A 17630-nucleotide genomic window follows, 5' to 3' on the forward strand; every position below is an offset into this window, starting at 1 on the left:
GACCACGAGCAGCCGTCCGACGATGGACCAGGAAGCCGCCTCCTCCACGGTGCTCCGCCTCCTCCGCCGCCTCTGCGCGGCCGCGCCTGGTCCCGGCGGTGCCTGGAGGGAGGAGCTCATGGCCTTCCTATGGCGCCTATGGAGCCGGCTCCAGGCGTGCAAGAACCTGCACCGCGCGGCGCCGGTGCCCGTCGCTGACACCCGCACGCTCGACGGCGACCACGCGCAGGCGACCGAGGACGTGAGCAAGGACGCCGAGCTCGACATCGGCGTCATGAGCAAGAACGACGGCCAGGCGGAGCTCCGCAAGGACGGCGACGACGCGCAGGCGACCGAGGACGACGACGACTACTTGGCCAAGAAAGAGGGCGACGACGCCGGCTACTTCTCCTGCGAGACCGAGGACACCGAACACGATGACGAAGGTTACTTCTCCTGCGAGACCCAGGACGACAAGGAACGCGCGTTCGGCATCCAGTCCGACGACGCCCGCAGCACGGAGCGCGCGCTTGACATTGAAGTCGCCAAGCTCAAGAACGGCCAGGACACCCACCTCGCCAGCGCGGCCGACCTCAGCAAGGGCAAGAACGACGGCCAGGCGGAGCTCCGCAAGGACGGCGACGACGCGCAGGCGACCGAGGACGACGACGACTACTTGGCCAAGAAAGAGGGCGACGACGCCGGCTACTTCTCCTGCGAGACCCAGGACACCGAACACGCTGACGAAGGTTACTTCTCCAGCGTCAACGAGGAAGACGCCGACGCCGACGCCGACAGCAAGAACGATCGCGCGTTCGGCATCCAGTCCGACGACGCGGACGACAAGGAGCGCGACGTCATGGGCAATAACGCCGAGCTCGACGGCCCGGCCGTGATCGGCAACAAGAAGGGGTTCGGCGTCTGCTCCCAGATGGAGGTGCAGAAGGCACCTGCTCTGGCCCCGTGGGGCTCTGCTCGTGCGGGTCGAGCTCCTGCTCGTGCCGTTGAAGAGGAGGACGACGACCGCAGAGCCATCCACCTCAAGTACGTGGAGCTTTGCGCCTCATTCAAGGGCAACAAAACCTATTGCTTCTCCTGTTTCATGGAGAGCCAGCAAAAGAAGCCTGCCGAGATCGAAAAGAGAATGGAACAGGTTGGAATTCCAACTTGTTTAATTTCGCCTGCAACCAAAACTGCATTGTTTTCTGTCAATTCATATTGCTTTCTGTCTTTTCTTTCTTATCATCAGGCCACGAAACACATGGATTCTTCTCACAAGTCAAGCTCAAATCCTCGCAAGTGCAAAAAAAAGGGCTGCTTTGCCATGTCAAGAATTTCACAAGACATCGGCCACCACGAGAAATTCGCACATGGACTCTAGTTTGATCGATCCATAGTAGTAACTTCTCGCCAGTGAAATTACGCTGATAGGGTAGAACGTGATCGCAATGTGCTTCACTGGGTTAGAATGCGGCCCTGATAACTTTTGAACTGTAAATTTTCAGTTTCATTTTACTTGTTGAACGTGGAGAATTTTATGGATGAATTCGACCTCTGTATATACTTCTTCTCTTTGTTTTGTTTTTATTATGAATAATACACTGCATTGCATTGAACAGAGGGAAAACCACCAAATACACAAGTCAATTAACACCAGAAAAGGGAGAAATTGTATCTCCTTGGCGGATTGGTATTGTTGGTTTGAACAATTCAGAAAATTGGAAATTAATTTGCATCAAAGGGGAGACCATTTCCACAAATTTCATGGTTGTTTGCACCCAAGCTTCCTTAAACATGAGCTTTAACATGACCTCCCTGAGATCTCTTGACCAACTCAACAAGCAAAAAAAAATAGAAGTTATAACAGCAGCACCAATATCTTTGTAATAAGCTACAGACTCTACATGGACAATGTCATACTTAACTTGCGATTTTCCTAATTAAATAGAAGTAAAACAATTTAATTAGGAAGTTAGACATCAAGATTTCATGATCAAAGGCCCTGTTAAAGAAGGTAAAATCACAGAAATGAATTAACATGGCTGCTACAAAACAGAAAGAAGTATGTCTTTCCGTTAAAAATAGTTAGCTGCTAGTACTCCCCTTCTCTTCTGTACTTTGCTCTGTCGCTCCTTTTACAGATGGTTGGTCGCCGCTCTTAGGCGCTTTGTTCTCTGCTTGTGGTGGGTCTCCTAGTAACCAAGAAACTGCATTGTTTCAAGCATCTTTTCTTTGCTGAAAACGTAAGGAGGGGACAGCGTGGACACTCCAAACAATCAGGATATACATTCACAATTTGACATTGCCATGCGTTCCGAACTATCTTTGCTTTCTCAGCTCATTCTCTTCTCTTTCTTCTCAGGTCCTCAAGCACATGAAGCATTTCCACAAATCAGGCACGGATCCTTTCAGGTGTAGCAGTCGTGGGTGTTATGCCATGGCAACAAACGCCCAGGATATCGGACACCACCAGTACTATGCTCACGGGCTTTAGCTCGATCGATCGAAGGAGATAAGAATCGCATGGGCTGGAGGAAGAAGATGTGACGGAGCTCTAGGCTCATCAGATGTGATAGATTTCTGTCTTTTTTTTTACCAAAGGCAAAAAATTGAGTAGTTAAATGCACTGCCTCTAGTGCCATGTGGAACATTAGTACAAATCATGTAGTAAATTGTGCTTCTGGAACAGTTACACAAGTGTAAATTGCGTCTCTCTTTCATTCCATTACAAATTTTAAAAACAGAGAAATGCATCCATTGCGAGCTCCCATCGCTGAAGTGATTTGCACAGCTTCAAGTAGTGCCAGGGCTTCACAACGTAGAGGCTCCGGACAACACTGACTTCTCCATCACTACCCTCGTCATAGGACATATCATCATCACTCTCAAAATATGGTGTTTCATCTCCATCACTTTCATCTACTTCCTCCGTTCCTAAATATAAGACATTTTAGGAATTGTACTATAAACCACATACGGATGTACATAGACATATTTTAGAGTATAGATTTATTCATTTTCCTCCGTATGTAGTCTTCTAGTGAAATACCTAAAAGGTCTTATATTTTGAAACGGAGGGAGTACCTTACATGTTTCTGGGACAATAAAACTGTTTAGCACATTGCAAGTCTTTCCATTTTCTTCCCCAAGCATCTTCTTTCTTTTGTTCTCCTTGAATTCTTGAGCATATTTTCTGTACTCAATCACCTCATCATCATCTGCGGAACTGTTGCTCTCTGTTGGAGGAACATCATAATCACTGTCACTATCACTATCTGCAGTAGCCACAAATGATTTTTAAGGCCTGAAAACTGGTAGTTTTGACACCTTGCCACACTGCTGAATTTCCTCTGTTTCCTCTCTCTGAACATGCCATGTTTCTTCTCTCTGAATATTCTCTGTTTGCTCTGTTTGTCTTGCCTGAATGTGCAGTGTTTCAGTCTCTAAACTTGCTTGTTTTGCTGATAGTTGTTCCTTCCAACCACTTGCTTCTGAACTAACATCTCTAGGCACAGTAGCATAGATATCCAGTACACCAGCATCAGTGACATGACTTGCCATCATCTGCACTGATTTTGCATGCCTTACACCTGAAGGAAATCTGACAGAGAGATAATCCAATGGATCCATGCCTTACACCTGAAGGAAACAATGCAAAATAGCAATCCCAAGTTAGTGATTATTCTATTACATATACTGAATTCTTTTCAAAAATCCATCTTTTGGTTCAATTCGTTTAAAACCCTAACTGAAACTAAGCATATGTACACAGATTACAAACGGTTCAACTACAAAAGTGCTTAAAACAACGGCATGTTCAACAAATTTAATTTGCCCCCACGATCATGTAAACCCTAGCCGCAAATCAAACCCCCAAAACCCCCAGATAACAGCCACGAGCGTCTCCTCAATACAGTAAAACACGTGATTTCCTTCCTAGGGAGGAAGCACACTGACCTGATGGCCGCCGTCGGTGAGATCCTTCAGGGCATGCCGGTGCTCCTCACCATCGCCGTCGTGGTCGCTCAAATCGCCGGCGGCGTCGCCTGTAGAGAGGGAGAGGGAGAGAGGAAGGAAAAAAGGGGGCACTCGATGGAATCGAGATGGTCTGGTCGCAACTACACCGAGTCCACCAGGTCCAAGCCTACATGGCACCGGCCCCTTTCCACGTCCGCAAAACAGCCGTCCCAAACCACCAGGAGAGTCGTCAGGGGGTGCTTTGCCCGGTTTGTGCAGATTTAGGGGATTAAGTGAGCCAAAATTGAGTCCAGGGGGTGATGTACTCCAAATCTGGGAGTTCAGGGGGTTATATACATTTAACTCCAACGTAGGCCACCGACAGACCGACTCGACATCTCCTGGAGCCAACTCTGTCTGGCAGCTTCAGGTTTGAAATTTGATGGATCGTCATTCTCGAAAGAAAGAAAAATGATGGATCCAGCTCCAGCTCCACCTTGTTCATTTCTGACAATGAAACCCATCCACCTAAATTCAGCGAATCAACCAAGAGTAAGTGTTTGATCTTCAGAAATGCTTCTCAACATGAGCTTGAGCCCGATGTCCGCTTCTCTATGTACTTCAGCCTACAATTTGCACTTAAAAACTATAGCTTATTAAATATCTTCACATGCTGGCCAGACCATTTGCTGCATATCTCAAGCATCTCCTGCAGCCTTGCGGCTCCTGTGGCAGAGGCTTGATAAAAGACCAGGCAATCATCAGCGTACAGTAGGTGTGACGGCCAAGAAGCATGGAATCGAACCATGATAACCTTAGCTAAGTAGCTAGGCCCTTTCTACTTCAAGAAACTGATCAGTCCTTCCGCAGACAGAAGGAAAAAGGGAGAAATTGTATCTCCTTGGTGTATTCCTCTTGTTGGCTTGATAAATTAAGAAAATTGGACATTAATTTGCACCGAGGAGGCGAGGAGGAGACTGCTTCCACACATTTCATGACTGTTTGCGCCCAACCTTCTTCAAAACTGAGCTTTAAAATGATCTCCCCGAGATATACCCATTCCAATCGATCATACGCTTTGGCCATATATTCACGCATATATATAGTAAATGTTAATTATTCTCTTCTTCCTCCCCTTGAGCACAGCACGATAACAAAATTGTTTTGTTCCTGCCTTTATGAAGAGCCCAATGTTTCTTAGCTCTTTGTGTGTAAACTTCAGTCAACTTGCCCATTAGGCCTTCATATTGTACTGTAAGCTGTTCCTCTGTAGCACCGTGCTGTTCTTGATTCCTTTGTAGTTCAATCTGCCAAGGCTGTTCTTCTACCTCGCTGAATGATGAGAAATGGAATGATTACGTTGAACCTGCAACTTATTGTAACTTGGTCTCCAGTCTCAATACAGTGATTGACTTGTCCTCACAGCTCCTCCTTGCGCCATCTTCTCAAGGTGCATTTCTGAGAAGGTGCCACAACATCCATCTAAAACAAACCCCTGGAATAAAAATACATTCCTCAGCTTCTACAATAAAAACAGATAGCTCATATACAAAGACAAGATATGCTCTTCTGGATATTTCTACACTGCATATTATAGAGCCGATACCTTAGTTGCTGGTATCATGCAAACTTAGGAAGCCAAGTAATGAACTTATCTAATGTCGGAGTTAGGTCCATATATCTGTTTCAATAATTTAGGTTCATACGTAGACTACTCTTGTTTATACTCTACATGTAAAGAGTATAAGACTCCCTCAGTCCCTTAATGTCAGACTATTTTTTACATTAGTGTAGTGTCAAAGAACGTCTTACATTATGGAACAGAGGGAGTAAGTACTAATGGGCAAATGGTATAGTAACACCAGTCATGTGTACATACAACTTTCACTGGAAAAACTCTAGAAGAAGAAATTTAGAAGTTAGAACAGTAGCAGCGATGTTTTAGCTTGCCAATTGCTCAAGAACTTTTGAGGATGGAAAACTCGTCTTCAGGCAAACACAAGTCACCAGAAGGTTTTGTCAAGTTACCGGATATATATAGTTACCACTTACAAGTCTAGCCCAGCGCAATAACAAAATTGTTTTGTTCCTGCCTTCATGAAGAGCCCAATGTTTCTTAGCTCTTTGTGTGCAAACTTCAGTCAACTTGCCCATTAGGCCTTCATATTATACTGTAAGCTGTTCCTCTGTAGCATTGTGCTGTTCTTGACTCCTTTGTGGTTGAACCTGCCAAGGCTTCTCTTCTACCTCACTGAATTGATGAGGAATGGAATGATTATGTTGTACTTGCAAGTTACTGTAACATGGTCTCAAGTTTGACAATACAATGATTGATTTGTCACCACAGCTCCTCCTTGTGCCATCTTTCCAAGGTCCCAGTCAGCCGGTGCCACGGCATCCATCTACAACAAACCCCTGGAGAGAAAAAAAAAATCATTCCTCAGCTTCTACAACAAAAACAGAAAAATCATTACAGAAAAGCAAGATATTATTATCTTCTGAACATTTTCTACACTGCATACTATAGCCGATACCTTAGTCACTGGTACCACAGAAACTTAAGAAAGCAAGAGTTAGTCCATATATCTGTTTAGATATCTTAGGTCCATATGTCAACTGCTATTGTTTATATTCCAAATGTAAAGGGTATAAGGCATAAGTATTACTTGGGTAAATGGTATGGTAACAGCAGTCGCGTGTACATACAATTTCCACTGGAAAAACTCTAGAAGCAAAACCTTACAAAGTTACAACCATAGCAGTGATGTTTTAGATTGTGAATTGCCCACGAACTTTTGAGGATGAAAAACTCGTATTCAAGCAAACACAAGTTACCAGAAGGTTTTGTCAAGAAGCAGAGAGCATACTTCCAGGAGGTAGACACTGTTGAGCTGCCGGAGGAGGAAACCTGAAAAACTGACTGGTGCTCAGTTTTCACTTGCTTTTTGAACTGTAGTATAGATGGTATTAGTATCTCAAGATGAGACCGATGGGTCTAGAGTCAACTTAGAGCATACCTGATATACAATTATCACTTATCAATCTAGCTAGGATAATGCCCTTGCATTCTTGTTCTTCCATCAGTCCCATGCATGTACCTTGAGCTAAATTCTCTAACGAACTTGGAAGCACATCTTTAAGTCTTGGTAGAAATCATTTAGCATGTCCGAATTCGAAATCTCTTTTGGTTTTATGAAACTTACAAGTTTGTGCGGTTTGCACATGTGACACATGAGGATTGGCTATGCATTGCTATTTCAGTTTTCAGAATATCTTATTAACCTCTCCTATTTTTCAAGGAAAAAAAGGAGTACAAATTGTTGAAAGAAGAAATGAAAAGATGCACACCAAAAATATCATAATGAAATATTTACCTAAAACATGTGGTTATGTGAAGAAAAAAACTGTGGTTCTATTGTATAGCTAAATGAAGAAAGTTAGTACCATAGATATGCATGTACTCTGAAACACAAATATATTGAGCAGCTCAGAATATAAAAGCCATTTAAAATATAGCACACAAGTTATGAAGAACAGATACGGAACATGCCTCCGTTTTCATAGCATTTGCCCACAAATTTGGGTATTTTGGTCAGCGCAACCCTATGGGACAGTTTCTAATAGCATTCAAAGCTAGCTACGTACATAAACATAGTATGTTAACTATTTGTATTCATCCTCGTGAGATTTGGTGTTATCCATATGGGATTTGGCCAATTACACCAAAGCTGAGGTACAATTTCTTCTCTACTGTCATTTTCCAAGTTGAGAATACCTATATCCCGGCGATTATTCTTATAGTCCGAAACATATGTCTCATCATCTGTGAAATAAACACAGTTTTTCTTCAGTTGTGGATAAGCTTGCGCACTAAGGCATTGCGACTGACTATGCCCAAGAAACAACACATGATCATGCAAGCCATTTACTTCCACAAGTTTTTTTGCTGCCATATCAGCTTCATATAACAATATTTTCTCAGTGTAGATGAACAGCTCTTCTGTGACTTTAAATCTCCTGCTAACTTGAAATAGATCACCCCATGGATCCTGAACAAAGTATGTGTACCCATCCGTCTTGTCATTCTGCAACTTGTCTGCGATAATATTCCTTGTGATGGTAGCACCGGTCAGATCAAAAGTATAGACTCCTCCGGTTGTTGTGAATGCGTACAATAGACCATCCATGTGGATGCACTGTTCATAGCTCTGACCTGGCAGCGGGGTCCATTTATAATCACCTACCCTTGCAAACGAAAGATATCGCTCTGGATTGTGGATGATAACCACAATGTAGCTTCCTGTGGGTGGAACAGGAAACACAAATGCCCTGAAGTAGAGGCAGTCAGAAAACTCACTCGGATCATCGTTCGGTGTTAGATCCCACATCTTATTCTTATTAACTGCACCGGCATTGTCCAAGATCGGCTCTACTTGCTCAATGGTGATCGCCGAGGGGAGGGCAATCTGTTGACCGGTGATGGGATTGAGAAGGTGAAGCTCGGATTTCTCATCAGCAGTAACTAACCAGCCATGGGAGGACCCAATGAGATGCCTACTACGGATAGGTGGATCCGGAAGAGTAAGCTTGTAGACACACTTTTCTGCAAGACTGTAGAGACAAGCTACGTTCTCACCATCGGATTGGGAAGCGTAGAGGAGGCAAGGTGTCTGGAGCCGCTTATATTGCCCAAGCTGGTTATGTAGAGTACTATAGGCAGAGTGCCAAAAGGAGCACACAGAGCCTGCACGAATGAGGTCAGGAATCTCCAGGAGGGCAAAGATATCCATCAATACATCCAGCGGCAGCTCCGGCATCAACCACGGTCTGGGTCTCCATCAGCAGCGGCTCCGGCAATGTTTCCACCACGGTCTCTGTCTCCATCAGCATGAATGGCGGGTTTTTTCTGAATTTCCCTTGTGAACTGGGAGTAGAAGAAAGAGCCAGCAGCGTACGCAAAGTTCTCAAGTCTAGCTGCAGTAAGCTCATCATCCTGACTAAGCTGCACGCCCCCATTGGAGAAATTGCAAAATCGGATCTTCTGAATGGTGAATCGCTTCCGCAGCTATCAACCCTACACCTTCAGTTCAACCTAGCAGGAACCGACGGCAGGGAGCACTTATATAACAGGAAGCTCAACCCACCTACCGAAGCCTCAGCTCAGCTCTAATTCGAGTAGGAGATGAGTCCGAATCCAAGAACGACGGAAAATTTGGACTGGAGACTACGGGAGAAAAAAAAAGATTTGGATTTGGAATCGGACTACGCTGCTCAGACGGATCCCAATCCCGTTCCCGCGACGACATGAAAGGGAGAAGGAACAAACCAGAAGAAGTGTAGCGTAGCAGCACGATAGCGCACAAGGCGGGTGGGAGGTGGCGGCGAGATGGAGCTTGGCGTTGCGCAGCTGAACTGGGGCTTGGCGTCGGCGGCGAGATGCGCCGCTGGCTGCCTTATTCGGGATAATTCTGTTGGGAAAAAAATAAATCAAACCGAACGGGACTTAGCCGTGTCAAGATTGACAAAAATGACCTCTGTGCGAAAGAACTCACAAAGTACACCCGAACTTAAAAAATTCACCGGTCTGACCCTTTTATGTGGCGCCCGACACCTAGACGCCACATTACACTGTGTGACGCCTAAAGTCGTCGGCACCACACGTCCCGACCATCTGGCAGGGAGGGCCCACCCACCAGGCAGTGCGACACCTAAGTCTCAGGCGTCGCACACTGTAAAGTGGGGCGCCGAAGGCTTAGGCGCCACACTGTTACTTATCCAGCCACGGGCCAGCCCCCCTCCACCATCCCCCCTCCTCATTCCCCTCCCCCATCCCCTCTCCCACAGTGTGTTCAAGTCGCCTCTTCGTCAAATCCCTCTCCAAATCATCAAATCTGAAGGTTTGGACCGGTCATTTGTTGTCCAATCTCTCATCTAAGGTAATCCCCACCTATTCCCTCATTCTCATCCAAACAAAAGTCTTTTGTGGTTATTTTGTTGCAAATTTAAGGAAACCCTAGTTTTTCATGAAATATGGGATGTATATGATATTGTTGTATTTGTTTGTATGTTGGGATAAGGGGTATGATGGGGTTAGGATTAGGGTTGTTTGGATGTTTGCATTATGGTTGTTTTAGGGTTAGGCTAGGGTTAGGATTAGGGTTGTTTGGATGATCGCATTATGGTTTGTTAGGGTTATGATAGGGTTAGGGTTAGTGTTATGGATGTTTGGAAGTTAGGAATAGGGTTTATTTTTAGTAAGTAGATATCGTAGTATTTGGATGATTGCTTATAAAAAATATTGTATGTTGTGTTATTTAGGGATGGGAAGAACATGTGTTTATGTTCATCACGTGGGCAAGGATGCCTTTTTAAAAGGCAATATTGATCCGGACCCGGATGAGCTTGACATGGTGTTCGATTTCTGTCCTAGCTATGTTGAATTGTTGGAACAAGTCCAGAAGGATTTGAATTGGATGGACCCTAGTGATGTAGTTGAGTTTGATGGTAGGCATAATATGGGATTCGGAATACACATTCGTTGGAAGACCATGCGTGTCAACTCTGAGCAACGTTGGCTTGCATACAAGGATACGGTGGCCGAATCACTAGACAAGGCTCTAGAGTTATTTGTCATCAAAACAAATGTTCCTAACTTGCAGTTGGATTTGAACCGGGCTGCCTCTCCGATTGTTGAAGCTAGTCCTTCACGCATCAACGAAGAGGCCAACATTGAACCTCTTTCAGCACAACAATCTTGTATCCAACATGAACCATTGCTAGAGGCTAATGATGAGCACGATGATGATGAGAATGATGGTACTGTTCTTCATGACAACAACCTTGGTGATTTGGACAAATATAATTTGCAAGAGACAATGGACCATTCTATTCCGTACTCACGTGGCTATGCATCTGAGTCTGACGACGAGGGTCCCGATGAAGAAGTTGACGAGGAAGGGTTCACGGCAAAGGAGGATGAAGCTTTCACGAAGGTATTAGGGCGGGATCTGTTGGGGAACGTCGCATGGGAAACAAAAATTTTCCTACACGCACGAAGACCTATCATGGTGATGTCCATCTACGAGAGGGGATGTGTGATCTACGTACCCTTGTAGACCGTACAACAGAAGCGTTAGTGAACGCGGTTGATGTAGTGGAACGTCCTCACGTCCCTCGATCCACCCCGCGAACCGTCCCGCGATCAGTCCCTCGATCTAGTGCCGAACGGACGGCACCTCCGCGTTCAGCACACGTACAGCTCGACGATGATCTCGGCCTTCTTGATCCAGCAAGAGAGACGGAGAGGTAGAAGAGTTCTCCGGCAACGTGACGGCGCTCCGGAGGTTGGTGATGATCTCGTCTCAGCAGGGTAAACCACTCGGACAAGTACACACTATCCACTCGGACGACGGTAAACCACTCGGCCATATGTCGCACTCGGATATGCGAAGACCAACAGGGTAGTCGAAGCATCATACTCATAGTGGAGGTTTCATAGTGGTTGTCATCATGGCACTAATGCTCCATCTTGTAACATAGGAGGTGACGGGGTGACGCACTCTATATAAGCCACCCCCACCACATAGCTTAGGGGATAGTTTTCTTCTCCCTCGGCGGGCTCATTCTTTCCCTCGAGCTCTGGCTCTCTCTACACCATGTAACTCATGTCCATGACAGATAAAACAAAGCCTCTCCGGAGCACTAGACGTAGGGTTGTTATCTCCACTGTGAGAGACCCGAACTCGCTAAAACCACCGTGTCACCCATGTGCATCTTCATAGATCATTCTCCGTTATCCTACCCCCTTTCTATTGTCGGAATCGTTTCCACGACATTTGGTGCCCACCGTGGGGCATCGCGTCTATCGAGCCATGATGCAAATGGTATTTTCTTCAATCTTGACTAACCCAAGTTGTTCTGGGATGATCTCCCGGAGATCAAACAGTCATCATCGAATATTAGACTATGGGAGTCCCAGCCATCACACAATCTACGGATGAATAAAATGCTAAGTATCAGGAGTTCCTCTTCTCATCTTGTCTTTTTACATTAAATTATCTAACAATGAGTTGATCTTTACTCATGTAAGAGCATCGGCGTGGTCCGCCCGTCGTCTCCGACTTCTTCTGCAGCGTCGACGCCACACTTCCATGTATCGGCGTTGACGCCGACCGCCTGTGGTCGTCTCCGGTCGCGACGCTGTCGTCAAACCCTCATGCACGACGGCCTCTTCATCCGGTCAGCTGCGTTGCGGCGTCCTCGACGTTGAAGGTGCATATCCGTCGACGCGTACATGCCGAGGGCAGGCTGCATCCCACGCACACGGCTCCGGCGACCACAACCCGACCGGAATGCCATAGTCAGGTTCATCGTGCTTGGTGACAGCGTTGTGTCCGTCGAAGCGCTGCTCGGTGCCGAGCACACCCTCGAGCTATCCGTTGAGCCCGCTGGTGTCGTCGTGTCCGCCGGCATGCTTCTCCGACGATCGCAGCCCGACCTCGAGCTGTTAGTGGCCGAGGGCGTCGTCATGTCCGTCGACGAGCTGCTCCGGCAGCCGAGCACGCCCTCGATCTATCCGTCGAGCCCACCGGTGCCGTCGTGTCCGCGAGCATGCTGCTCTGGCGTCCGCAGCTCGACCTCGAGCTGTTAGTGCACGACGGCGCCATCATGTCCGTCGACACGCTGCTCCGGCAGCCGCAGGCCGACCGCGACGTCGACAACGTCCACACCAAGCTCCCGAGCTGTTCTCCGGTGTCTTCGATGGCTCGTCCCCAGCGAGTTCGACGACCACAAGATTGAGTCCAGCAAGACACACGGCGCAGCAATAAACATCATGCAGTGAATGCGTCGTGGAAAATGGAAACGCCCGTAGCATGCAAGACCTATCTTAACTCTTGCTTAATTACCGCTAATTCATATCTCTTGCATGCAGATCGTGTGTCGGACGTGAGTAACTCCTCCATCAATGCATAGTAACGTCTTCTCCATCAACCAAGCGGAGTCCTTCAAACTAGCTGGCGACCCGACACCCCGGAGCAACGAAGCGTAGCAGCCGGCAGCGCTACTCCTTCCATCGGGGTGTATTGCCGAGCATGACGCACTCGACGACTTCTCCCTCCAGACACACAACATCTCTTTTGCCCATCCAACTGCTCGACGGTAGCCTCTGCGACATGCTGGACATGCCCCCACATGCAGTAGCTCTTTCAATAAGCAGCACGATGGCGTTCCCCCATCGGCGACGATTGCTGGGCAGATGTAGCGGTTCTTTGGTTCAGCGACCGATTCAGATGGACTGGGACTTCTACATTCACTCGGACAATTCATATGGCGAATTTTCACTTGGGCCAACTTCGGCATGGAGACACTCAGTTAAAACACACATCTACATCATGTGACATCCACTCGGACAATCCGCATGCACTCGGTCGCCGACACGTCATCTTCACTACTCGTTCGGATGTCCATGACTTCATCAACATGTTCGACTCGGTCGCCCCGCGCTGCCGTTGCTCAGCTATGAGGCACGTCTTGGACACTTGGCTGTCCCGCGCGCCATCACTCTGCATCGTCATCACTCGGCAGTTCCGCACATCGCTACCTGGCGAGACTCGTCTACCTCACTCGGATGCCCCACGCATCGCCACTCCGTGTGTCACGTCTTCATCACTCGGACGCCCCGCGCGCCACCGCTCGAGTTAGCTGCGACTCCGTATCGCCTAAGTTAAAACTACTACGAGTACGGACACGCTCCACATTCGGGAACTTAGTTGTGACTCCGTGTCGCCTAAGTTAAAATTACTCCGAGTACGGACACGCTCCACACTCAGGAACTTAGCTGCGATTCCGTATCGCCTAAGTTAAAACAACTCCGAGTACGGACACGCTCCACACTCGGGAACTTAGCTGCGACTCCGTATCGCCTAAGTCAAAACTACTATGAGTACGGACACGATCCATACTTGGGAACTTAGCTGTGACTCCGTGTCGCCTAAGTTAAAATTACTCCGAGTACGGACACGCTCCACACTCAGGAACTTAGTTGCGATTCCGTATCGCCTAAGTTAAAACAACTCCGAGTACGGACACGCTCCACAGTAGGGAACTTAGCTGCGACTCCGTATCGCCTAAGTTAAAACTACTATGAGTATGGACACGCTCCACACTCGGGAACTTAGCTGTGACTCCATGTCGCCTAAGTTAAAATTACTCCGAGTACGGACACGCTCCACACTCAGGAACTTAGCTGTGATTCCGTATCGCCTAAGTTAAAACAACTCCGAGTACGGACACGCTCCACACTCGGATGCTTAGCTGCGACTCCGTATCGCTTAAGTTAAAAACTACTCCGAGTACGGACACGCTCCACACTCGGGGGCTTAGCTGCGACTCTGTATCGCCTAAGTTAAAACAACTCCGAGTACGAACACTGATGGGGTTATAGTCTTAGGATAGGGTCATAGGCCTGCCCTGTGGGTGAAAGGATCGATATGGTTGGCTAGAGGGGGGGGTGAATAGACAACGACCACTTTTTAATTAATCTTAGCAAGTTAAGGTAAACAACATACGGGTTCACAAATAATACGACAATGAGGTGAACCCTAAAGAAGCTAACAACGAGAGCTATTAAGACAAGTAAGATATAGTCACAAGCATAAGCAAATACAAAGTAAAGGATAGAGATAACCACAAGTGGAACCGATGGAGACGAGGATGTGTTACCGAAGTTCCTTCCCTTTGACAGGAAGTACGTCTCCGTTGGAGCGGTGTGGAGGCACAATGCTCCCCAAAAAGCCACTAAGGCCACCGTATTCTCCTCACGCCCTCGCACGATGCAAGGTACCGTGATTCCACTATAGGTGCCCTTGAAGGCGGCGACCGAACCTTTACAAACAAGGTTGGGGCAACTCCACACAAAGCTTGGAGGCTCCCAACTAGACCACGAAGCTTCACCACAATGGAATATGGCTTCGAGGTGACCTCAACCGTCTAGGATGCTCACACACCCAAGAGTAACAAGATCCGCAAGGGATTGGTGGGGGAATTAACTTTTCTCTTGGTGGAAGTGTGGATCTAGGCCTTCTCAACCCATCCCTAAAGAATCAACAAGTTTGATTGTCTAGGGAGAGAGATCGGGCACTTTTGAGCTTGCGGCGCAACAATGGAGCTTAGAGAGGTAAGAGATAGGGTTCCACAGCTAGAAGAACCCTTTATATAGTGGGGGGGGGGGAATCAGACCATTTTCGCACTCTCTGCCCGAGCTCCAGCGGTACTACCGCTGGCACTCCAGCGGTACTACCGCTGACCAGAGGCGCTACTACCGCCGCCTAGCGGTACTACCGCTGGATGCAGCAGTACTACCGCTGGCCCCCTGGTAGTGCAAAAGCACTACCACCGCCAAGAAAGTCTTCGCAAAAAGGTCCGTCCACGAACTACCGCTAGGCAGGCGGTACTAAGCTCCTGGAGCGGTACTACCGCTAACCAGGGGCGGTACTACCGCCAGCCAGTGGTACTACCGCTGGCTGCAGCGGTACTATCGCTAGCCTTCCAGCGGTACTACCGCTAGGGCCAGCGGTACTACCGCTGGGGACCAATTTGCAAGGAGGAAAGAAACACAGTGGCAGGGGCCGCTCCACAGGTGAAGGTAAGGGAGAATATGTGAAGTGTGCGCGTGCAAAGATAGATTCCACCCAAACCTTTCCACTACGGATCCCCTCTTAATAGTACGGCTTTCCTATGACTCAAATAAAGAGAATCGTAGAGAGCATTGTGCTTCCGTTCCATGAATGAGGAGACGAGTCGTCTTGTGCCGTTGACATGTGTTATCTGAAACCTTAACACACACGGTTAGTTCTTTATGGTACTGTCATCAATCACCAAAATTACTTAGGCATAAACTATGCCCCAACAATCTCCCCCTTTTTGGTGGATTGATGACAATACCGGATTTGCACAGAGAATAAAATGAGAACAAAAAGATAGAGATATATGACAATACGGGGCATATGACTCACAGCATATGATGGAAATAAATCTCACATAAGTTCATGTCTCACAAACGATAGCAAACTAGAAGCAAACCAAGTTTGAAGCAAACCACGAAATAAAGCAAAGCAAAGCAAAGTTCGACTATGAAAGCAAATCCAGCTCCTAGACTCTCTCCCCCTTTGGCACAAGACACCAAAAAGGGGCACACCTAACGCCACAGGTAGTTACTCCTCATCCTCAGCATCGCCAGACTCGCCGGTACCCTCCTGATCGTCCTACTCCTCCTCTTCCTCCTCATCGCCAGACCACTGGTAACCTTGAGCCTGCATCCAAGTAGCCTCTGGAGTGATGTCGTCCTCTGATCCGCTGGAGATGTCCACATCAAGAGTCCTTAGAACACGCTTGTGCCTCTGGCGGCTCTCCTTCTGAGCCACGTGCGTCTGGTACTGACCCTTAGCCTGCATACAGAATAGAGTCTTCATCTTATCCTGCAGTTTGATGGCCCAAGATGGCATGCAGAAGGGCGAGACTGAGAGGCGGTTCCTCTGTCAGCAGCAGTCTCTGTGTCAGTATCCATGTGCTGAGAGGAAGTTGATGGGTTGGCCCATTTATCCTTGACGCGAAGCTTGATCGGGTCGTGCACAATGTAGTCAGACTGAGCATAGAGCACCTCCTCCGGAAAAGCCTCTTGCCACTTATGGGAACCTTACGCATGATGATGCAGTTCCAGAACTCCGTGAACATCACATCAGAAATATCAAGAGGGGCAGACTCCTTAGACATAGCCTCCTCACAAAGCAGCAGCATCTCAGCCAAAGAGCCATGAACCTCGTCGAAGTTACCAATGCGAGGGAAGAGGGTGTTGCGAAGGATCTGATGCATGATGTCCAGATGCTTGGGGAGCACACCCTTCCTCAAATAAAGTTGCTGCAATCTGTCCTTTGCGGCGGGCCTATCAGTGGGGGCTGCAGCATGGGGACGCAACCCAAGTGGAGTGTCAGCTCCCTGGAAGTCAATCTTGAGGAATGTCATGAATTCACGCCAGGTACCGGTCATCTTCTGAGTCCGAGTCATCCATACCATAGAGCGCTCTTCATCAGGAGAGAAGTGGACCGTGACATAGAACTGAGCATCAGCAGTGGGGTCAAAATCTGTCTTGAAAGTGATGATGTCCTTGATGCCCAGTTTATCAATCAGAGAGAGGGCATCACCAAAATAGTCCAGGTTCCGCTGAAGATGAGCTAGGTCAATCCACTGAACGGGGACATAGTTCTTCTTGAAATGTGCGACAATATCGCGGTAGATTCTGCACTGATCCTTTGCCCAGACATGGTCAACATCCTTGATCACAGCCCTCTCGTTGAGATAATGGTTCTGAGTGCGAAACCGCAGAAAGTCCTTGGGGGACATTGTTCGGACATTGATCCTCTTATCCTTGCTTGCGGTCTTCTTGAAGGACTGCCTTTTGGGTTGTAGACCTAAGGTGGCAGACCCCTCGGGAGCCTCTGGGTTGCGAAACTGCTTTGACTGCGTGTCCCGTGGGGGGTTCGAACGGCGAGAACTACCTGTGACACAAAACACACAGCGAAAAGAAGCGACAAAAAGAGTCAAGGCAATGAACTAGAAAAAGCAGAAAAATAAACACTCATTGCCAAGCACATGAAAAGAATGCACAGTGAATCCTCTTGGCGGTAGTACCGCTACCC

At 47.6% G+C, this 17630-nt stretch overlaps 1 protein-coding gene and 1 pseudogene across 1 annotated transcript; one reads left to right on the forward strand and one right to left on the reverse strand.

Annotated features, from left to right (window-relative positions):
• The first annotated feature begins 22 nt into the window (after positions 1-22).
• Positions 23-1547, forward strand: LOC123396788 (putative surface protein SACOL0050). The gene is made up of 2 exons (XM_045091617.1): positions 23-1132; positions 1229-1547. Exons 1-2 carry the CDS (start codon positions 23-25, stop codon positions 1358-1360), a joined length of 1242 nt encoding a protein of 413 aa, XP_044947552.1. The 3' UTR covers positions 1361-1547.
• Positions 1548-2629: 1082 nt separating this feature from the next.
• LOC123424864 lies at positions 2630-9429 on the reverse strand (annotated as a pseudogene).
• Positions 9430-17630: the final 8201 nt, after the last annotated feature.

This window comes from Hordeum vulgare, chromosome 1H, assembly GCF_904849725.1.
Source record: "Hordeum vulgare subsp. vulgare chromosome 1H, MorexV3_pseudomolecules_assembly, whole genome shotgun sequence".
In the NCBI taxonomy this organism is placed as follows: Eukaryota; Viridiplantae; Streptophyta; class Magnoliopsida; order Poales; family Poaceae; genus Hordeum; species Hordeum vulgare.

Coding starts and splice junctions, on each gene's coding strand:
- LOC123396788 (XM_045091617.1), top strand. CDS start 23: ATGGACCAGGAAGCCGCCTCCTCCACGGTGCTCCGCCTCCTCCGCCGC. Junction 1,133..1,228: donor TCGAAAAGAGAATGGAACAG/GTTGGAATTCCA, acceptor TCTTATCATCAG/GCCACGAAACACATGGATTC.